The sequence below is a fragment of the Sinohyriopsis cumingii genome, chromosome 17 (assembly GCF_028554795.1).
Source record: "Sinohyriopsis cumingii isolate HCF-2022 chromosome 17, ASM2855479v2, whole genome shotgun sequence".
Classification (NCBI taxonomy): Eukaryota; Metazoa; Mollusca; class Bivalvia; order Unionida; family Unionidae; genus Sinohyriopsis; species Sinohyriopsis cumingii.
Window position 1 is genome coordinate 89,505,325 of NC_142977.1, and position 25,149 is coordinate 89,530,473.

A 25,149-nucleotide genomic window follows, 5' to 3' on the forward strand; every position below is an offset into this window, starting at 1 on the left:
TTTGGTGTGTGAACATATTGTGAGAGAAGCATAGATATATACATATAAAATTCCTGAGTAGAAGTGTGCTTGTTTGTGTTTGCGTGTGTGTGTTTGTGTGCAAGCTTGAATGTAAGAGAGACAGAATACAAATTCACCTGACATATGAGTGTTCATGTAAAGAGTTATAAGTATATTAGGCTCATGTGTTTGTGTGTATGTGTGTGTATTCTTGTTATATTTCAGTGTGATATGAAACTTAACTTTCACTGGATAAATAGATAATAAATAATAAATAATAAATAAAAGAACACCAACAGACAGACACACAAGTTCATGTATAAATAAATTTAATTTTCTCTAATCAACTGACAAGTACATTCTCATCTACAGTCATAAAATAGTACATTATAATTTGCTTCCAGTTTCAAAAACATTATGGCAAAATTACAAGATGGTGAAAAAAGAATTCACATCATACCTATAATGCAATTTCTGTAAACAAAATTTATTCTACTGTAATATGTGGAAATTTATTGATGACAATCCTTAAAATGTGACAATTTTAATCTTGTTACAAGTGCAATACTTTATACTGCCATGTCTACTAATGAGGAATGAGGAATAGCTTGAATTGTTAGGAGGACAGAAAGATGGTATTGGAAGATTTATGTCACTATATCTATTAATATTTTGGATATTCCCTATATCGACACTGGAATAAGTTTAGCAAATAAGTTCCAAGCAAGCAATTAGCAAGCAATTAGAGCTGAAATTAACACATAAAAAACTATTTCAAACATTTGGTGTTTGAAAACATATTTCTTTCCAAATGATATAAAATAGGATATAACTCTAAACAATATTCCTCTTCTAGTTTTCAATAGATTTCCACTAATGGAAATAATAGATGATGAAAAGGAACCAAAAGCTGTGTTCACTAAAATTAGATCCTGTATAGTAAAACCATTGATACCCTGCCTGCCAAAAAAATATTGTTCATTTTGGTTTAATGAGATATACAAAAAAAATACTTTAAAGAAACTAATATTACATATAATTTCTACTGTTAACAAATGAAAACAAAATTTGGTTTCCACATATTCCGAGAGTGACTAAACAAATTACCAACACTTCAATAAAATTCTGGGAATGGGGAAATAGGGCTTTCATTCTTATTTTATCACCATCAAAATGACAAGCAATCATAAAATCACACAATCATATTTAGACTAAACAATACAAAATATAAATGAATATATGACACATGTAAACATTCTGACAACATTAACGCCATTCATTTTGATAAATTATGATTTAAGATAAAATTAAAACTGTTTGGGGTATTTGAGTAAACTTATAATTTAAACATTATAATCAAATATTTGTAAAAATTATTTTGAGTATTTAATTCTTCAACACAAATAGATAACAACAGGATAGCCTGTCTCTGATTTGTGCAAGATGTAAAGAGATCAAAGTTTTTGTTTAATTGTATAAGTAGATTCCCTCTTTAATGATTACCAACAGCAACCTACATAATATGACCACCCTTCTAATGTGGCAAGTGTCATGCATATTAGTTCCAAAGTTTCAAATTTACCCCTCATGAGCAGTCTTACAATTGTGTTTACTGATATAAACCTCACAAATATTTGGTTGATTTTTATATTCAACACTGACATTTGTTATAACATTCTGATAAGGTAACTTTAATCCATACAAATAACTCAAGTCATTGTTACATATAGTCACCAAAAGGTAAAAATGGTATGTTAGCCATTGTGGATTCTCTCTTGCATATTACAAAATGTACTTGAAATGATACCAGACTAATAAAATAAATGGCTGACTGTCTGACAAGCTCACTTCCATTTTTAACACTTAGCATCTTGTATAATAACTACAAATTACCAATTAAGGAATAAGTTGATGCAAAAAGTCCAAAATGTAATTAGACACGTTCAGATTAGAATAAATAAATAAAAGTAACAAGGCTAAATGAAAAGTGGGAGAGTCCTTTGATCACTTTGAATTGTGATGTCAGAAATATTCAAATAAACATCATCAATGTACATTCTACTGTAGTGGGCACTGGGATAGTTACAGCCCCGATTTTATCAACAAGGTGGTTCTGCACCATGACTTTGGATTATTTATAATTAGTTTAAATAACACTGATACAAGTTTTATCACGATTCAATAACATTTGTGTGATTTTTCAATGAAAATATTAAAATATCTAAAAATTAATTATGCCTTTATAATTCTCTGTAGGTATTACTCACATTTGTGCAATCCCCCTCTATAATGGTCGCTTGTCTTATAAGGCCACTTTCCTGCTACAAAAGGGATGACTTTTATAAGAAGGGGACCACTGTATAATTGAAGTGCATAAACCCAGATCTATTTGCATAATGTGGCAACCAGACTGGATGTATGCTGTTTGTTCTACTATTAATATAAGTAAACAAGAATGACACCAATATGCCAGTGCATTACACAACAACAGATCTAGCCAAGGTCTACACTGTTCATTGCAAGCTAAAATAGTAATTCAATGCTCTTTTTCAACAAATCTTGAGAAAGCTTATCCAGTTAAAGTTTATTGTTCAAGTAGACACTTAACTATCATGAAATTGCAAGCAAATTAGTGTGAAGCAATATAATAACCATGAAATTTTGAGCCTCTATGTTGGAAAGCAGTCTGATTTCATAAATTTACACCTAAATTTACTTTAATTCTAACAAACTCAATATACATTTATATAAATGGCACTAAACATTTTTAAGATGGCTTAAACATACATACCTTTTTGATTTGACTCGGTATTTACAGTTACATGCAGACCATTAAAATGTACATTTTAAATGACAACACAGAATTACAACATAAAAAAGTACATAATTTAGTTAATATGCACAAAAGTGTAAACTGTCTCTAACATCCCATTTATGATCTTTATCTTTCATATCCACACAATTCACAATCATTTTGTAACAGTCAAACATTAGCATCAACATTTCAAAAATAAACTAAGTCTAACAGGATAATTATATAAAGAAAGAAGTATTAAATTTAAACTTGGTTCCTATCCAAGGAATTATGAAATTATGTTCTGGTTTTCATAATAGTTATTTAAAACATTCGTTCTAGCCCAAACATTGTGCAATTGATAGAACAATTTATTCCAATTCATATACTGTACATACTGTCATACCTATCATAATGGTTAAGAGTTCAGCAGTCACCTGGTCACAATAGTCATTTAAATCTCCCTCCCATATGTCCTATATAAATGTCATGTAATCAGCAGTCAGGTGTCTTCTGTAGTCAGCAGCCATGTATTTCTTAACCAAGTAGTGGTTTCATCCTGTCTTCAAACAGTCACTGGAATGTATCAGCGATGACTGCTTCAAGTATGCAAATTAAACCTTTTGTTTGATTAGTAAGGCATGGTATGTATAAAGGTATCTTACATGAATCGATGTTTAAACATTTCAGATTTTGATTTTTGCTTACTGTAATCCAGTGAAACTCAAAGGTGTCAACATGTCAGCTTCAAAAGCAAGGCAGTTTTCATTGTTTTTTTCTTCAGATTATGAATCAAAGTTGTCTCCATGAAAACAAAAATATGTAACCTTCTAGTAGAGGTACACTGCACTAGTAATTTCCCTTATGGTTTAGGTGCTAGGTGCCCCATGAAGCTTCTTTTTGCTCCCTAATCATCAAAAGTTGTAAAGAAAAGTGGACAGTCTTTTGATCTTGGTGAATCTGAGCAATAGCTTAATGCATCAATTGTTTTAAGTGTGAACACCTGTCTTCATGACTATCAACTACCCTAAAAAGCCAACTCAGATGGGTGTTCACAAAATGTCAATTAGTAACTGAAATGGAGCTGGACACAAAACAAATGAGGATCAGTGTCTTTTTAAATCTTCATTAAGATTTAATATAGACTAAAGTGAAGATAGAGCAACCTCATGTGGAATTTATTTTATGAATTCGTTTGTTTTTCCTTGTTCTAAAACTAAATACATGTATCTTGGTAACATACTACTACTGCTAATAAGAATACAGTAATGATACAACAACTAATACTAATAATACCAATGCTATTTCATTCATAGTACATAAATTTGTCATAAACCAAGTTTGAGAGTTGAACCTGCATTTAGAGGTCACCTGTCAACAATGGTCACTACTGCCTTCTCCCTTGAGTGGCTATTGTAGACAGGGTTGGCTGTATTTAACTGCAAAACAACAAAGGCCCAGATCTGCCATTGCACAATGCACTGGCAGAGTAGGGTCTATGTTGTTTTGTTCTACTGGTCAATCCTAACAATCTGCAGATACCCAACTCAACTGGTACATTATCCAATAGTAGATCCAGGTCTGTGCAGTTTACAGTTCAACCAGACTTGTAAGCAAGTATGTAGTGTAATTAGTAATTGGCTTACATATTGGCTTACCATGTGTATTTGATAAACTACATTAAATACCTTTTTTCTGATGTCTATTAACCCCAAATGAATATAACAAATAAATCATGATAAAGTATTTTTTAAAATAATGAATCAATCTGGATTTGTAAAAGGGGCTGAAAAGTGCATTCTGGCTAAATTCAAAATCCATATCTCAAGATGGTTCAAAATATTACAAGGAAAAATAAGGGTACTGTGACCTTTCCCTACAAACAACTCGACTCTTTGAGCTACAGACTTTACTAGTATATGATAAGGTGTGGTTGAGATTTATCAAAATATCTGTAAGGTTAACATGTGAGTCTGGTCAGGAAACAGACCACTAACTTAGATTATCCCTTGTTATGACCCTGACATTGAGGGTAGGGGATATGACATTCAATATCAGACATTTTCAAATCAATGTATATAACAAGTTAAAGTTTCTTTAAAACATCTTCATTGACTAGTGACCCTGACATAGAGTGCATGGGATATGACTGTCAATGTTAGACACTGTCAAGTCAAGATATATAATAAGATAAAGTCATATTAATGTGTACAGCATTATGTTAAACAAGTCACATTAACATGTACTGCTTTATGTTAAACAAGTTACATTAATGTGTACTGTAGTATCTTAAACAAGTCACATTAACATATACTGCATTATGTTAAACATGTCACATTAATGTGTACTGCATTATGTTAAACATGTCACATTAATGTGTACTGCATTATGTTAAACAAGTCACATTAACATGTACTGCTTTATGTTAAACACATCACATTAATGTGTACTGTATTACATTAAACAAGTCACATTAATGTGTACTCCATTATGTTAAACAAGTCACATTAATGTGTACTGTAGTATGTTAAGCAAGTCACATTAACATGTACTGCTTTATGTTAAACACATCACATTAATGTGTACTGTATTACATTAAACAAGTCACATTAATGTGTACTGCATTATGTTAAACAAGTCACATTAATGTGTACTGCATTATGTTAAACAAGTCACATTAATGTGTACTGCATTATGTTAAACAAGTCAGATGAATGTGTACTGCATTATGTTAAACAAGTCACATTAATGTGTACTGCATTATGTTAAACAAGTCACATTAATGTCATGTTGCATGGATTTCAGTTTTAACGATAAATATATATTGACCTAAAGTTGTATAGTGGAGAGATATCATGCAATATAGATCAAGCCAGTTCCAACATATGATGATAAAAAAGAGCAAGCCAGTTCCACTAAATGGCAATATAGAACAAACCAGCTCCACTAAATGACAAAACAGAACAAGCCAGCTCCACTAAATGGCAATACAGAACAAGCCAGCTCCACTAAATGGCAATACAGAACAAGCCAGTTCCACTAAATGGCAATACAGAACAAGCCAGCTCCACTAAATGGCAATACAGAACAAGCAGGTCCACTAAATGGCAATACAGAACAAGCCAGCTCCACTAAATGGCAATACAGAACAAGCAGAACAAGCCAGCTCCACTAAATGGCAATACAGAACAAGCAGGTCCACCAAATGGCAATACAGAACAAGCCAGCTCCACCAAATGGTAATACAGAACAAGCCAGCTCCACTAAATGGCAATATAGAACAAGCCAGCTCCACTAAATGGCAATACAGAACAAGCCAGCTCCACCAAATGCCAATACAGAACAAGCCAGCTCCACCAAATGGCAATACAGAACAAGCCGGCACCACCAAATGACAAAAATAATCATATTGTATATCCTTCCAACAAAACATGATAGTTGCCCATGTTAAATCCCAAACTTCAAGTACTTCAAAAGTTTGGATACCTGTCAGAACTGTTCTTGTCAATGAGATTAAGATGGTTTGGATAATTGTCAGATCTATTCTTGTCAGTGAGATTAAGGTGTTATGTATATTTGTCAGATATGTTCTTGTAAGCACACTGAGATCTCAGATGGTGTGTTTATCAGATCTGTTCTTGTCGATGAGATTAAGATGCTTTAAATACCTGACAGATTTGTTGATATCAATGAGACTAAATTGGTTTGGATACCTCTTAGATCTGTTCTTGTCAATGAGATTGAAATGGTTGGTTTGGATACCTCTCAGATCTGTTCTTGTAAACGAGATTGAAATGGTTGGTTTGGATACCTCTCAGATCTGTTCTTGTCACTGAGACTGAAGTGGTTTGATACCTGTCAGATCTGTTCTGGTCAATGAGACTAAGATGGTATGTATATGGGAGATTTGTTCTTGTCACTAAGATGGTGTGTATAGCTATCACATCTGCTCTTGTCATTCAGATTAAGATGGTTTGGATATATGTCAGAACTGTTCTTGTCAATGAGATTAAAATGGTTTTGGATACTTGTTGAATCTGTTCTTGTCAATGAGATTAAGATGGTTTGGATACCTCTCAGATTTGTTCTTGTCAATGAGATTGAAGTGATTTGGATACCTGTCAGATCTGTTCTTGTCAATGAGATTAAGATGGTTTGGATATCTATCAGATCTGTTCTTGTCAATGAGATTAAGATGGTATGTATATGGGAGATTTGTTCTTGTCACTGAGATGTAAGATGGTTTGGATATCTCTTAGATATGTTCTTGTCAATGAGATTAGATTAAAATGGTCTGGATACTTGTTGAATCTGTTCTTGTCAATGAGATTAAGATGGTTTGGATAAATGTCAGATCTGTTCTTGTCAATGAGATTAGGATGGTGTGGATACCTGTCAGATCTGTTCTTGTCAATGAGATTAAGATGGCTTGGACACCTGTCAGATATATTCTTGTCAATGAGATTAAGATGCTATATTTATGTCAGATCTGTTTCTGTCACTGAGATTAATATGGTTTGGATATCTTTCAGATCTGTTCTTGTCAATGAGATTAAGATGGCTTGGATACATATCAGATCTATTCTTGTCTATGAGATTTAGATGGTTTGGATATCTGTCAGATCTGTTCTTGTCAATGAGATTAAGATAGCTTGGATCTGTTTGTGTCACTGAATTATGATGGTTTGGATACCTGTCAGATCTGTTCTTGTCAATGAGATTAAGATGGCTTTGACACCTGTCAGATATATTCTTGTCAATGAGATTAAGATGGTATGTTTATGTCAGATCTGTTCTTGTCACTTTGATTAAGATGGTTTGGATATCTGTCAGATTTGTTCTTGTCAATGAGATTAAGATGGCTTGGATAAATGTCAGATCTGTTTGTGTCACTGAATTATGATGGTCTGGATACCTGTGAGATGGGTTCTTGACCCTGAGATCAAGATGGTTTGGATACCTGTAAGATCTGTTCTTGTCACTGAGATTAAGATGGATACTCCAACATTTTAAGTATCTGTTTACTTCAATGTTGATATGATCACTCAGGTTAAGACCCCAAAATACCACATGTTAAATGTACAATACCTAAAGCACAAGAAGGTATCAACAAGGAATAAGCAATAATAATTATAACAAAATATCACAACACTTATTTTCCCATACATACACGATTGAACAACATACACCTGTTAGTTAAAGCCAAACACACACTGATATTCTCAGTGTGAGCTGGGAGAACAATTTTGTCATGGAAACAGGTATATTTCCATGCATACATTACACCAATATGAAAGTGTTAAAATGTTGTTTATGAGTAATGGTGTTTGATATCTATGGTAAAGGGTTTATATATGGTTTATTTTCACATTATACCGTCTTACTTATAAAATAAATATACAGATAGTGTTACATGTCAAATTTATGCAGAATTACAATTTAGCATAATACAATGAAAAAGCAACTAATATTAAACATGGTATACATTTATCCTGTTGATTCATTTCTCCTGTTGACTCAAATGTTTATCATCTTCATGTTTCATACAGCCCTGGAGAGGTTTTATTCAAGGACTTTTTAAGAAGTTCGAGGACTACAAATAGTTTTTAATGAGTATTTTTATTCCTTATGGAAACTGAACTTTATCACTGTTACTTTGTTTATCAGCACATAGCAGAACATGAAACACATACCGTATATACTTGTGTATAAGCCAAATAATTTTGGAAAAAATAAAGGCCTGGAAGGGGGGGGGCAGCTTATTCATGGGTCAATGTCTAAACTTGACAGTTTTTAAGATTTTTTGTTGACAATTGTAATGGCTGTAAAAAAAAAAGACATGCATATAAAAATAAAAAAAATTGGTGACTCAACACTTATTAAACTGTTATAAAGTACCATGATTGATTTTGTTAATTTTTTGCATGTGCATATTTTCTGATTTCTCCAACATGAAATTAAAAAAAGGTAAATACAGACTTCATAATTTGTGGGCCAGTCAAGTGTACCTGGGAGACCAGGCTACACTATAAATGTACAGTACATACACAGTGCAAAGCATGTATAGCGTCACTTAAATCCTTATTTATTCCCAAACATATTAGATGCAGATTTTGCTTTATTCATTGTTTTGACCAAAGTGCATTTCTTCCAGAAAACATTTCAGCTAGTCCTTAATAGCTGTTTCATTTACATTGCATCATGCGCTCATGAGTTTACTTATTTTCAATAATATAAGTGGTCATACAACTTGAGGTAATATTTATGAAAAGGTATGCACATTTAATTGTACAAGGCGCATAACCAGCATAACTTACATGTTCACGAAGAGTGGTAATAATAAAGGCTAAAATTCTCATATAGATCAACTAAGATCAACATCAATCAATTTTAGCTTAATGTTTTGGCTGAACAACATCACAACTTTCAACACAATGGAAAGCTTGATGTTTTGGAGTCTCCTTTGTTGATAGTCGGTGAATTTGTCTTTTATTTTCCGACAGCAGTACAGGCCAGTTAATCATTAAAACCCTCAAACTGGCTTTTTTTAAGAGGGAATTTTGACCGGCAACTACACCAGCACATTGATATTATTAGGACAATTACCAAAATTTTGTAAAACAGGATACAAGGCATACCTGTCAAATTTTCAAAAGCCAAGCAGGAAGCCTGAATAAAATAATAGAGAGATTGGGACCTAAAATCAGGAGGGTTTTTTGTGGCATTTTTAAAGCGTTGTTTTCACTAAATATTGATCGATCTTCCTGGTCCAATATGTGTATAAATGTGCTGTTTCTCCCTGTGATGCACCCTACATTCATATTCTGGTCAGCTGTGGCCAAACTGCACAAAGCTAAAGGTTAGTCTTAAATAAGCGAGAAAGAAAGCCAGAACTACTAATTGAAAGTTAATCCTTATCCATGCATCTATTTTGTGAAAACAACTGGCCCTCTGACATAATTCAAAGAAACCATGTTCTACACTACCATGTGTTATGCAAGCACCAGCAACTGACTGGCAAACAAAGGATTCCCAATTTTGTTTAATGAAAGGTACCTAAATAGGCAGCCTCATGGTACCATACATGTGGCAACTATTTTTCCCTTATTGTATATCCAACCGTATTCCCTTATTGTCAACTTGTAAGGAATTTAGTATTGTTTACTATAAAAAAACATGTATTCTGAATTAGTTTTTTGAGGAACACATTTGCTGTGTGGTATGTATTTTCATTCCTTCTTTTAATTTAATGATGGTAATTAAGATTGGTATATATGGTATAAAAATGCCAGGTGTTCACTCGTGTAAGATTTTTTCATGGGATAGGTGCTATAGCATATGGAGTTACAGCATTTGTAGTGATCATTCTTGGGATTGAAATTGTCAATTTTACTGTTGTGGGTTTTTTTGGTATCATTCTAGACATAAAAAAAGCATTAATTTACATGAATAATGTTTAAACTTAACATTCTATTTAGTGAAGAAGTGGATTCATTCTAGTAAAGTTATTATTTAAACACAACATTAATTCACAGGTGATACAACTGAACAAATAGATCTTTTCTTTTTTAGGAGTAATGACAATCAAAGGCATAATATAATAATTGGGAGTTCTCTGCAAAAATCAGAAGATATTTTTATGAAATCAGGAGGTAGGTGTGATGTGACCCCAAAAATACCTCCCAAAGTGAAAGTTGATAGGTATGGTGTAAGGTTGCTTACATCAAAACAATCTACGACTCAGCTTTTATGGTATTAGCATAATTTTTGAAGCATTATTTCTGAAACTTCATTACTGTATATTGGAGTTATCATTAAACTTAAGTGCACTGGTGCCCATGATTCGACTCCAATGGATGTACTTTATTCAGTGGAATGTACTTCATTCAGCACTTGTTCAAACCTAAAATGTACATATGGTGGGACCATTATGTAAATATGTTCAGTATTCTAATTGTGATCATTGAATTGAACTGTATTGTTGTTCATTGTGTTGGCATACTGGGATTAAATCTTAATGAGATAGGTTTTTCCAATTTCAAGGCAAAGTTAAAACATAATTACTGGTGCACTGATATAAAATGTCCAATGCAGTAATACATAAACAAACAATAATCAAGTCAAAAGGGAGAAGTAGTGTTACAGCAACTTGTGATTACTAAATTCTTGTCATCATTCGATCAAATTATACACAAATCTAAACAATAAGAAAACAGAAAATTAAATAAATAACTTTTCAAATGAGTTTATACCATTTCATTTTAATAATCATTCACACCAGCCTTGAGATAATTATACATGTAATTTTTGTTAACATAAGTTTGCCTAAATAAATGTATTTTGAACATACCTCGTGCATCTTGTGATATCTCAGATTTGAGGGTCGGGTATTATGTGGTTCATGCACTTTTCAGTGTTTATAGCTGTTCAGTTTGGGGGGTTGGCTTATATGTGAACAGGCTTATATGTGAGTATATGTGGTAAATGAATAGCATGACAACACAGAAAAGAGACTCCATGTGGCAAACAAGCCTATTGTTATTGGATCCACCTAATGTTGTGTTTCCTCAGCAAAATCGATAAAGTTTTAGACAAATTTCAAGGAGATTTTCAATAAATTTAGGGACTCTACAAGATCTTGTGAACAATTTTCTTTACAAAGGGGAGATTTTTTTTATAAAGAAAGCAGGTGTTTTGGATGGGGATTCTTTTTAACTGTAATCATGTTAAATTAAACACAAACTGATGAAAATGCACACTATTTTACTTACACTTTCCTAAAAGGAATGTTTCTTTTAATCTATCATTTAACACTTTAATCTAACAACCATGTTTAATTATGTTAAACCAATCTTTATTTTTTCAATAAGATACATTTAGTCAAACAAATTTAATAAACAGTTAAATTTGTTAATAAAACAATGTTGACAAATTACAACCTTAAAAGTTTATTAAATCAGAGAACTTTCCATCATTTTTACTAATGATTCTCCCAAAAGAATTAAATATAAACATTATTTATTTTTCTCAATAATATATTTACAAATATTTGCATGATCTTAAAAAATGTTTGTGTTTGTACTTGAGAGTTATTCACTTTTCTTAAACTGAGGTAAAGCTTCTCTAAAAAATTCAAGACATACATATATCCTCAATATTTGTGATTATGAGTTGAAATATCTCAAAATATTCTGAAGTGATAAAATAATCTGCCATTGAATACGAGACACAAATTTACTGATCTCTGACATTTGATGATGTAATTTTATTAGGGATTACCATTTTGACAAAATTTCTTACATTTTCTCAGACTGAGATTTAACAACATAATCCTTTTATAGTTATGACAGATTATTATCAAAGAAATATATAAGAAAGGTTATCAATAATTATATGGTTGTGAAATTAAAATTTGATTATGCTTCTTAAAACAAGAACTGCAGAATCCCAAAAAAGATTCCAGAGATGAAAAATAAAACCAACACCTTTCAAGATATGACTGTGTTGTAATCCTTCCTGCTAAATGCTCCAACCAAGTAATAAGAAAGCTAATAAAAAATCTCAGTTTGAAGAACATTTAAGATACTTAAACTTGGACTAGATGAACTTTTATTGTAAATCAAGTAATTTTGATGCAATCTCACAATAGATTCTTGTACATGCAGAAGCCTGAACTGAAAATGGCTAGAAATCTGAATGTAACTAAGAAATTTTGAAAACATAAACAATTTCTGGACTATTAGTCTCAATTGTTGTAGAAAATGAAAGCAATGTGTTGCTAAGCATCCTAAATTTTAAATGTATTTCAGTTTTTATGAAACAACTGAGACACTCACTGTGACAAAATATTGTTTGCATCTTAAAGTAAGAAACAGTCTGGAGACACTATTCTGTGATGTCAAACACGTATGCACCTTTTTCACAGATGGCTATCTATGTGCACTCTCCCAATGTTACACAATAAATTGCACCATTTAGAAAAAGAGATTGTTTGTGACAATCATAAATCACCTAAATTAAATAAATGTAAGGCATGACATTAAATTAAAGTAAAGAGTAGGATACACAAGTTGTAACTTGTCATTGTTTGCATTTAAGTTCTACATGACTTGAATTGCTAAATATCAGAATCTGAAAGTACGATCCTACACGCTTTCCCACTAAAAGCCCTGAAAAGATATGGAAACTAAAAGTACTAAATAATCATGTATGACTTTGAATTACACCTTTTCAAGATCTTTACTTTGTTTATTTTCTTGAAGAAAAAATACAAAAAGACATTTTGCTATGTGACTGCATGCAGTTTTGCTCATTTAATCTTCTGTGCTATACATGTTTACTAACTCTAAATAGAAGCTCCATAAAAAAAATTTAAAAGCTATCAGTTTCAAAAAAACATATTCAGCAGTGTCACAATATGTACAAATTAACAGCAGTGTGACAATATGTAGAAATTAACAACAGTATGACATATGAAATGTAAAATTAACAACAGTGTCACAATATGTATAAATTAATAACACACAATTGCTGTCAAACAGTTTCCAATTTCTGTCTTATTTAAAAGCCCATACATCACATTTATATTCAATAGTCTGGGTTATGAAGGGTTAAAGCTTAGTAAAGAAGTAAGGAACTCTCAATTGATATTGTTGAAAATGACAAAATAGTTTTAGAAAGATCAACTATTTTTGTATGTTGCACAGAAGAAACTCTTCAAAAAAATCACACAAACATTTTTCACATTAATGGTCTTGAAAAGAATGTGTGATAGTGTTATGCTGTTAATAAAAATAAATTTAATATAATCATGGATCAGAGATAAAGGCTTCTGCGTGGTGTCCATAATATAAGCTATTCAAAAACTTTTCCATTTATATCTTTTTTCCCTTGATGCATCATGCCCTCTCTTTTCTTTCTTCGAAAAAATCCACACTGAAAGATACGAAAATAAAATATATTTAAAATTACAAAAAAAGGAAAACCATTTCTATGACATTTGTTTCAGTTATAAACAAGCTATTACAGTTTCACAGCATAAATAAAAAAATGCAAATTTATGTAACAGGTTAACAAGAACTTAATCCTAATGGTGTTAGTGACAACATGAAAATATTGCCACACCAATGAATGCAAACTATGCCACAGTCAGGTATGTTTACTTTACCTTATGTCTGTAATATCTTAGTAACGACACACACACACACACATATATATAGTAATGTATACTGAATCGTTGATATCCTATGAGATGTATGAATTTTTCATTAAAAGGATATGAGGCTTGCCAAGTTTCCTTTTAATGAAAAATGTAGAGGCATGCCATATTTCCTTTTAATGTATATGAGTGGTATATCAAAGATACAACATGCATAATATACAGATGTTATATCATACACAAATACACAGTGGAGATAGGACTGACTACAGGCAATTATGTATCAACAGAATAATTAAGCACTTTACATCCTGGCCCAGTGTGTCCACTACAAAATGTAGTTCTGTACCTTTAGCAGTTCATCAGATTCCACTCTGCAAATTGATCAGTTGCTTTATCTCTTTTTATTCATATTGATTAAATAAAAATAAATGAAGACAGCAGAGCATTACAGGCACAGCATGGTTAGCTTACGGATTGCACAACTATTCACTTACCTGTATGTATACTGAAACAAGTGGGGAATATAACCTAAGCAAATTGACAAAACAACAAGAGGTAATTCAAACATTTAAATGTATGTACACCTGATCTCAGTCATTATTATGTTTTGATTAACATTGCTACCAACAATACAATTGCTTTTTATCTTCCATCTCTCTCTCTTTCCTCTTTCCTGTTGGTCAGTTTTTCTGTAAGTAATTTAACCTCATTCAAAGGTCCAGAGACATCAGTGCATGACAGGCAAAAATCTGCTGGGTTTTTTTTATAAAGGATTTTCACCTGTATCTCGCTATGATAGTTAAGAGAAAGAAAGTGAGTAAATGGGGTGGGATTTGGGGAAATTTGTCCTAAGGTCATTATTTATTGTCCATCTCTATGTTTCTCCATTTGTTATTTAGTCTACTGCCTGGCCACCACAGTGGGAAAGAGAGGGAGAGTGACCTTCAGACATTTTAATATTTAAAAATAATTTGTTTTTAGAATCTTATTAAAGATTTTTTTAAATAAAACAACCCAAAGCATTAAATAGATTATAGTGTGTGTCAATCTCTTAACCCTTTACCTCATAGAGCATAGTGACAAAGTGCAGCACGCTATAAATAGAACACCTGTTACCTAGCAGACCGCATCCGCATAGGCATGCCTGTGAATTGTTAAGCAATGTAGTGGTGTTACGTTTAACAGCAGTTTTAACCATTTTACTTTTAAGGTAAACATCTATTATATATGGAAAAATTGAAGAGTAAAGTCCAATTGTTATAGCTGTGTAATTATTTTTCACAGAAGAATATTTAATGTGCTTTAAAATCGAGAGAGAACTCATTCACCGTCATGTCAGTGAGGCCGCGTGACCGACCGTAGCTGCCATTTCCCATACTCGAAATTTACATGTTTTTCGTCTGCGTCTACATCACTAAGTCATCTGAATTTGATAATCAATAAAAACTAATTGCTGCTTACATAAATATCATAGCCTTTACCAAAGTTATTGAATCTTTCGTGGTTGAGATTCTACTCGTGAAAACTTCATAAGTACTGAATGAAATCCTGCCTGTGAACTGTTAAGCAATTTAGTGTATGTTATGTTTAACAACAATTTTAACCATTTTACATTTTTGGTACACATATATTATATGTGGAAAAATTTAAGAGTAATGTCCGATTGTTATAGCTGTGTAATTATTTTCCACAGAAGAATTTTTTTATGTGCTTCGAAATCTTGAGAGAACTCGTTCACCGTCATGTCAGTGAGGCCGCGTGACTAACCGTAGCTGCCATTTCCGATACTCGAAATTTACAAGGTTTTCGTGTGCGTCTATATCACTAAGTCATCTGAATTTGATAATTTATAAAAACTAATTGCTGCCTACATTAATATCAGAGCCTTTACCTAATTTATTGAATCTTTCGTGGTTGTTATTCTAATCGTGAAAACTTCGTACATACTGAATGAAATCCGCAGCTGCCATTTTGGAGATTGGAGATTACGACCCAGTTACTTTAAATAGCAGATATCGACCAGTGCATGAATAGTGACCACGTGATCTGACGTAATTGTCATTCGCAGAAATGAATGTAGTATGTAATGGGGGGTTTTCCCCGAAGGTGGCGCTACGAAAACTATCTCAAAATGGCTGATGTTTACAGCAAGCGTCAAAAGGCGCTTCTATGCGAATCTTGCAGTGGCATCAAAAGGCGCTTCCATGCAAATGGAGTAGAGGCGTCCAAAGACGCTTGTATGAGGTAAAGGGTTAACCAAGAAATTTACCATACATTCTTGATACGCAATTGCAACTTTGTATCATTGGTACTGTGAACATAGTAGATAAATCCCTTGGAAAGTGTACACATACTGTTTAGATGACCTAGGTTCATGTAGGTTACTTGGTCTAAACTGAGTTTCAAAGTTCTCATCAAACCTTAATTCTTTATTTTCTCTCATTCCACAGATTTGCATGTATTTTGTCAATTATGCATCACACACACACACACACACACACACACACACACACATATGGAGGGCATAAACAGGTGGGATTTCAATAAAACTGAGTACCATGTTTTATATATGTTTAATTTGTATTGTGTATTGTCTTTTTCCAATGATTATATATTATGTATATTTAATCTGTATTGTGTAATTGAGATTTGTCCATAAATGAGGGTAGGAGCTGGGACTACCTGAATAATATCTTTTTTTTAAAACAACATATTACATAGCTCATGTTTCTCTATGATCGTAGATTATAATTTATGATCATTATTACTTGGAGGTAAACATGTTTACAGATTTTGAGTTCAAGGTATAGAAATTAATAATGTTATACAAGCAAATTGTTTATGAATTTGATGGCAAAAATTACCTTTATTCTAGTTCTGTTAATGTGTCTAAGCTTTTTATATAAATGTTATTTACTTCAGAATAACTTATTCCATATCCTAATATCAGCATTAGTGTAACCTATTTTAGTTATGTTCAGTTTGAGAGGATTTAGTTGTTTAAATTATTCATTGGAATTACAAAGTGCTCTTTGACTTTAAGACTAAATTACTTTTTAGGAAAGGCCACGAGGGGCTGAGTGGTCTAAAGCACTCACTGTTATGTATCACTGCCATCCCACCTCTGTCATTCAAGTCTCATGCTCGGCCAATTTGGGGATATGAGAAAGCTTGCCAGTAGCTTCTTGTGAGTTGGTGGTTCTTTGCAGGGTTTTCCCAGGTTGTTCCTCCACCATTTATACTGGCTGCTATGTATAGCCTATCTTGTGCTGAAAAATGGCATTAAACCCTACAACAACAACAGCAACCTTTTTGGAAATTACTGTAAATTAATTCAAGGACATTTTAGATTATATAATTGCGACATATCAGGACTGCTGGCACATTTGCATATTTGGGGCTACTGGCACATCAGTACAGTCAAGATTGGAAATGATTCAGATCACCACTGAAGTGCATTAAGAATACTCTATACTTTTGGACTTGTGACAGAACTTTTAGGACTATATGAAATTTAATTCACAATACTGTAAGTTCAATTTCAATTTTCACTTTGTGTTAGACAAAAATAAATTATCTGTTGAATTCTGCAAAACCTGTTGCTTTTTGCTCTTTTCTGTTAGCTTATGACCACATTGTTGTGGTACATGTTTAATTCATGTAGAAAACAGGGACTATTAATATTTTACTCATCATATTCTTGTATCATTAATGATTAATCCATGATCAAGAGAGGATGGAAGCAACAGCCTACTGCTGAAACAATGTTTATATAGGCATATTAATGTCCATGGGCTGATCACAATTTGACATGCCAACAGTATATATATATATATATATATATATATATATATATATATATATAGTGAACATTAAGTGACAGGCCACATTAAAAATAAACAAAAGAAAATAAATACAATTTCATTAGTAAACAAACATTTTCTTAATAATTCAACACAAAATTATGTATTTTGATCCAAGGAAAGAACAGTATTAGATTATATTATACAATGGTTGCTGATACCTAATCTCTATAATATATATGTGGACATAACTTTTATTTTAAGTAATGCTGATAGTGCAAAACTAAAACCTTCTGTAGCCTATAGTAATTCACAAGGCAGCCTACTGTAAGTCATAAATCTATTGGAAGAATGGTCTCCTACTCCATAACTTCCTTTGGAAAGGCTGTTAGTCCATGATAGGTTAACACTCCCCTTGATGCTCATACACATTCTGTGACTCAGAGTGCATGGTTTTCTTTGGAAAGGCTGTTAGTCCATGATAGGTTAACACTCCCCTTGATGCTCATACACATTCTGTGACTCAGAGTGCATGGTTTTCTTTGGAAAGGCTGTTAGTCCATGATAAGTTAACACTCCCCTCGATGCTCATACACATTCTGTGACTCAGAGTGCATGGTTTTCTTTGGAAAGGCTGTTAGTCCATGATAGGTTAACACTCCCCTTGATGCTCATACACATTCTGTGACTCAGAGTGCATGGTTTTCTTTGGAAAGGCTGTTAGTCCATGATAGGTTAACACTCCCCTTGATGCTCATACACATTCTGTGACTCAGAGTACATGGTTTCCTTTGGATAGGCTGCTAGTCCATGGAAGGTTAACTACTGCTGGTCTTTGTAACCATTTAAAGTGACTCAGATTGCTTTGTTCATGTAGATCCTATGCTTACTATAGATCCCAGGATACTTTTCAATGAACAAAGAGTATGTGTCAAAATACAACGGTTTGGTACATACTAACAATACTCACCCACCACAGCAGGACAATAAGTAAAAATAATAATAATAGACCAGCAGAGACTGAGACTCCAATTATCCAGGGTTCAATCCCTGATGGTGGTGGAATCAGCTTCTCTGGATTCACATAAGTGTCAACCTGAAAAGAGACAATACCATTACTGAAGCTTTGAAAGAAAGAATGGTAGATGCCTTACCAGCAACAATGTTACACCACTACCTCGATAACTCACACCCTAATAACTTGTGAACCCACTTATAATGCAAGGTCAGGCATCGATCCCATTTTTTTGTACCAGAAAATACCCAAAAACTGATCCCTATTTCTTTAACTTGAAGAAAATCGCTATCAAAATTGGTAACTGAAACGTTGATATATTGCTCCTTTTATAGTTGAAAATGGTAGATAGGACCTGGAAATTTTAATCAACATTTTTAAATTTTTAACTTTTCATAAGAAGTCATATTATTAGTTACATTTTCTTTTCAAACGACAATCTTAGTACACTGTTATTAAAGATATTCAAGGAAATTTCGATCAATGAAATTATAACTTACGCCTAGTGTTGGCAGTACATTAACATTTAAATTCCAATTAAATAATTCTTATTAAGTGAAATTTGTGTTTTAATTATATCTTTTAGTTCCTTTTAAGTATAATCATCATAAATGCAATAATAATTTAAATGTAAAATGTATCAATCTACCATAACAGCTATGTCTGCAAGCATTTCTCTGAGAACCTAATTAAGTACCGACCATATTTTGATAACTGACTTGCAGAAGTATTTATTGTATTGTTGTACTGAATTAAAAGCTGGCCTCCTTTGTATTATCAAATTAAATATGTCTTTTGAATCAAATAAAGGAGATGGAATAAAAAAAAAAAGTTAAAAGGCATGCAAATCCAACACTTAAAATTCTAGCTGCCCCGGTTGTATGTTGGGTGAACTTGCTTCAGTTGATCAATTAAACACTGTTATAAATGTTATTGTGTATATCACATAATTAAACTACCTTAAACTAAGCAACTAAATCATAACTGTGATCAAAGATAGCAAGGAAACCAAGCTAAATGAATACTTCATAAAACAAAGAACTTGGTTTCATACATATGGAACATTTGGGGCGAGTTTCAGAGAATTTCTGAACTGGCACTTAGAGATAACCTCAAGGATCATAAGAAGTTTCACTATTACTTCCAATGAAATCATGATGCCAATAATGTATTAACTGAACAATACAAAAATTGAGTTTTGATGTAGATGATTGTCTTGACTTGGCATTATGTATGGTATATCATATATGTAAATATGTTAACATTTCTAGGTTGGATGTATGGTATATCATATATGTAAATATGTTAACATTTCTAGGTTGGATGTATGGTATATCATGTATGTAAATATGTTAACATTTCTAGGTTGGATGTATGGTATATCATATATGTAAATATGTTAACATTTCTAGGTTGGATGTATGGTATAACATATATCTAAATATGTTAACATTTCTAGGTTGGATGTATGGTATAGCATATATGTAAATATGTTAACATTTCTAGGTTGGATGCATGGTATAACATATATGTAAATATATGTAAACATGTTAACATTTCTAGGTTAAATGTATGGTATAACATATATGTAAATATGTGTAAATATGTTAACATTTATAGGTTGGATGCATGGTATAAGATATGTGTAAATATGAGAACATTTCTAGGTCAGATGTATGGTATAACATATATCTAAATATGTTAACATTTCTATGTTGGCTGTATGGTATAACATATATGTAAATATGTTAATATTTCTAGGTTGGATGCATGGTATAACATATGTAAATATGTTAACATTTCTAGGTTGGATGTATGGTATAACATATATGTAAATATGTTAACATTATGTTGGATGTATGGTATAACATATATGTAAATATGTTAACATTTCTAGGTTGGATGTATGGTATAACATATATGTAAATATGTTAACATTTCTAGGTTGGATGTATGGTATAACATATATGTAAATATGTTAACATTTCTAGGTTGGATGCATGGTATAACATATATGTAAATATGTTAACATTTCTAGGTTGGATGTATGGTATAAAATATGTGTAAATATGTTAACATTTCTAGGTTGCATGGTATAACATATATGTAAATATGTGTAAATATGTTAACATTTCTAGGTTGGATGTATGGTATAACATATATCTAAATATGTTAACATTTCTAGGTTGGATGTATGGTATAACATATATGTAAATATGTTAACATTTCTAGGTTGAATGTATGGTATAACATATATGTAAATATGTTAACATTTCTAGGTTGGATGCATGGTATAACATATATGTAAATATGTTAACATTTCTAGGTTGGATGTATGGTATAAAATATGTGTAAATATGTTAACATTTCTAGGTTGCATGGTATAACATATATGTAAATATGTGTAAATATGTTAACATTTCTAGGTTGGATGTATGGTATAACATATATCTAAATATGTTAACATTTCTAGGTTGGATGTATGGTATAACATATATGTAAATATGTTAACATTTCTAGGTTGGATGTATGGTATAACATATATGTAAATATGTTAACATTTCTAGGTTGGATGCATGGTATAACATATATCTAAATATGTTAACATTTCTAGGTTGGATGTATGGTATAACATATATGTAAATATGTTAACATTTCTAGGTTGGATGTATGGTATAACATATATGTAAATATGTTAACATTTCTAGGTTGGATGTATGGTATAACATATATGTAAATATGTTAACATTTCTAGGTTGGATGTATGGTATAACAAATATGTAAATATGTTAACATTTCCAGGTTGGATGCATGGTATAACATATGTAAATATGTTAACATTTCTAGGTTGGATGTATGGTATAACATATATGTAAATATGTTAACATTTCTAAGTTGGATGCATGGTATAACATATGTAAATATGTTAACATTTCTAGTTTGGATGTATGGTATAAGATATGTGTAAATATGATAACATTTCTAGGTTGGATGTATGGTACAACATATATGTAAATATGTTAACATTTCTAGGTTGGATGCATGGTATAACATATGTAAATATGTTAACATTTCTAGTCTGGATGTATGGTATAACATATATGTAAATATGATAACATTTCTAGGTTGGATATATGTAAATATGTTAACATATCTGAGATGATTATCCAGACCAAAGACGTATAAAAACTGTATACTCACCACATACATGGCAATTGTTTTGGTATATGGTGCTATTTTTAGGTCTCTGTGTGGCATGGAAGCAACCCGTGCCACTCCTTGAGATAATATGTAAAAAGGATCCCTTATTCTTTTCTGAAATTGAAGGTAAACAGAAATGTATCAGAGAAAAAACATTTAGCATAAGCAAATGCAATTGATGGGAATGAAACTATAATGCCAATGAAGCTGATAACATATCAAAGCAATTCTAGAATGAATATTGTTACATGCTCCAGCCATTTGCTGTCAGAGAAACTTGAAACTAAGTATAGATACCTTTCTGTAGCATAATAGGTTATTACTTCCTAGCTTGTAACCTTATCACAAGTCCTTCATCAGAGGATTGACTTCTGGACATGCAATGAACTAAATGTTGACCACAGGACCAAAACATATGTACAACAGTTAAAGTTTCAATCCAGAATGATCATGGTTCAACACTGGCTCCCCCCCCCACCTCCACCTCCATGATTTCAACAGCTTCTCTTATTTTCCAATTCAGGGTTTTATTCTCTCTACTGAGTACTCTGATGTTATCCCAAGAAATAGTATGCCCTGATTCTTAGCAATGTTCACCAACTGCTGTCAGGGATTTTCTCTTGGTGCATTAGTAGTATTCTTTAGCTTTTGCTTCAAGGCTTCTTGCAGTTTCAGTTGGTATACAGGTGTTCTTTAAAGGCTTCTAGCAGTTTCTCCAATACAGTCTTTTCCACAATTATCACACTGGAGTTTATAGATGACTGAACACTTCTTGTTCAAAGGAGTCTGGTCTTTTGGATGTGCCAAGACTGACTGGTTGGTGGGTTATTTGTGGATCAGATCATTTGCTGAGGAGGAAAATAAGATCAGCTATTGAAATCTCAGGGGGAGGGTCAGTGTTGAACCATGCTTTTGGAGTGGAACTTCAGCCATTGTACAGAAGGGTTTTGTCACTTGGTCAACATTTAGTTGATCACAAGAGTCCAGTCCAAAAGTCACTGCTCTGATGAAGGTCTTGTGATAAGGTTAAAGCTGAGTCATAACCTACGCTACAATTAGGTCTCTATTCTTAACATCAAGGCAAATTGCAAGAAAGATTTGCTTTGGTAGCATGCAGAATTATTGTAGACAGTATGTAGGACATATAATGAACTGCATTTTAAAGCCTTTGTATCCATATAAATATAAATAAAACTGTCAAAATTAGCTGGAAAACCAAAATTACCATACAAACTTGCTTAAAAGTTGGTCAAACTTCAAACAACATGATCGATGTTTGTTATATTGATGATCCAAACACACTGAAAAGACCCTAATCTGCTTGTACATTATGTGACGGCAGATCTCGGTCTGTGCAGTTTACAGTTAGATCTGACTGATAAGTGAGAATAATTCTGATTGTTATGAATTGACTGTTTTCTGCAATGTGATTGAATATAAAAAGTCAAGTGATCCTGATCTGGAATCTTTTACATGCTGGTAAATTCTGTGGACTACTTCCATTTCAAATCAGTTTCCAGGTCATTAATTAGGCGAAGCATCATCTATTCTAACTCCTTGCACCATAATAAGCTCCCTCTCCATGACTTCTGATCAACCTGGGTTTCAAATTGCTGACTAAAGGCTCAGATAGTGTAATCACACAGTTCATCCAGCACTCCATTAGCCAAAGCATGTAACAGGCTTCATGAGCCACTCTACATTCATAAATTACTGCAACTGCTTGGTTTGACAAAATGTTCCACCAGCTGTTATTGAAGGTCATGGTCATATGAAGTGAGAGCAAGTGTTCTCACCAAAAATGGACATCATTTTGGCTTTAAAATGTTTAAATGCATATAAAGGAAGAACAACAATGCAAAACAATAGGAGCATGAAGAAAACAATACTGAAAGAAGCAATAGCTGCATAAAAAAAGAAAAAACATACAGAGTGACAAAAGTTCATCAGATTACTGCAATGACCGGCCCTGACATTCTACCATATAACACTATTTAAGAGACAATGACCCTTGACTCATGAAAATGGGGCTCAGTATTCTGGCACAATGTCAAGAAGCTTACGAAAGAAAACTAAGAGCTAACTAAAACTGAATGCTTCATTGATGAAATCTGCTGACTGGAGTTGGAATTAAAGAAATTAACCCTTTAAGCCCCGATCCCGTCTGTAGGCGTGATCCGGTTCTGCATTCAATGGCCGATCCCGCCTGTAGTCGTGATTTCTTTACTGCATTCAATGGCTGATCCCGTCTCCAAGCGTGATGAATGTGTGTTAGATTCAACGTCTCTGATTGGTTAGAAATGGGTTTATTCCAAGAACTAACAACTATTAAACCAATCAGAAATGATTTTACTTTCATTTGCAGAAATTTGAATTGCTCAGAAGCTAAGGGCTCCTGTTTTGAAAGCGGTTTAACTACACGTGTTCTGGTCATGAAAAATCGTAAATGATGGCGGACGCAAGAGTGATTTTTGATGAGAGCAAAAATGAGGAGTTTCTCGGGTTTGATTTTGAAAATACTGAGCAAGCTGAGGAAAGATATGTTTGGCAGTTGGATATTTTGTGAGATTTCGATTCGGACATAGAAGTTTCTGAGATTGAATCGTCCGAAGATGTGGATGCTGACAGCGATGATGATCGAGTTCTTGCGGATAAACGTTGCACATAATTTTGTAAATTCTGTATAAATAAGTTGTGAAAGACTTGGACAAATAGGGAAAAAAAATACATCACTGTGTAGACAAATTCATTTGCAATAAATGGTGAAACTTTCTTGGATTTTAATTGGATATAAGCAGAGAAATTAAGGTAAGAGTGAATGCATGTGCACGATGTTTACAAAATTTTTCAAACAGGTAAAAACTCTGGGGCACACGCAGCTAGACACAACTTAGCACTGCTGGGGCATAGCAGCAGTGATACTGATAACGGGTCTGGGGCTGAATGAGTTAAATTATTATGGTTGGGTATTTATCGAAGCAAATTTTTTACCTAATCACTCACAAAATTAACATAAAGTCCTTCAAAACTTTATTTACTTAAATTGTGAGTGATTAGGTAAACGTGAGCACTTTTATAAATACCCAACCATTATTATTTAATCCTATAATGAATTCCTTTATTTTCATGTTTATCAGTTTTTGAAGTTTTGTACCAAAAAAAATGACAACTTTGT

The 25,149-nt window shown here is 32.6% G+C and overlaps 1 protein-coding gene across 3 annotated transcripts in view; it reads right to left on the reverse strand.

Annotated features, from left to right (window-relative positions):
• Positions 1-312: 312 nt before the first annotated feature.
• The window catches only part of LOC149779392 (integrin alpha-PS2-like), a 305,876-nt gene continuing 281,039 nt past the window's right edge, over positions 313-25,149 (reverse strand). For 2 of the 3 annotated variants that reach the window (XM_089940054.1, XM_089940053.1), the window contains exons 30-32: positions 21,975-22,088; positions 18,729-18,854; positions 313-13,729 (exon numbers count right to left, since the gene is read on the reverse strand). In XM_089940054.1, the coding sequence (XP_089796180.1) occupies positions 13,649-13,729; positions 18,729-18,854; positions 21,975-22,088 (321 nt within the window). In that variant the 3' untranslated portion in view covers positions 313-13,648. The remainder of the gene's footprint in view (positions 13,730-18,728; positions 18,855-21,974; positions 22,089-25,149) is intronic. The other variant, XR_016415642.1, reaches the window with a different exon arrangement.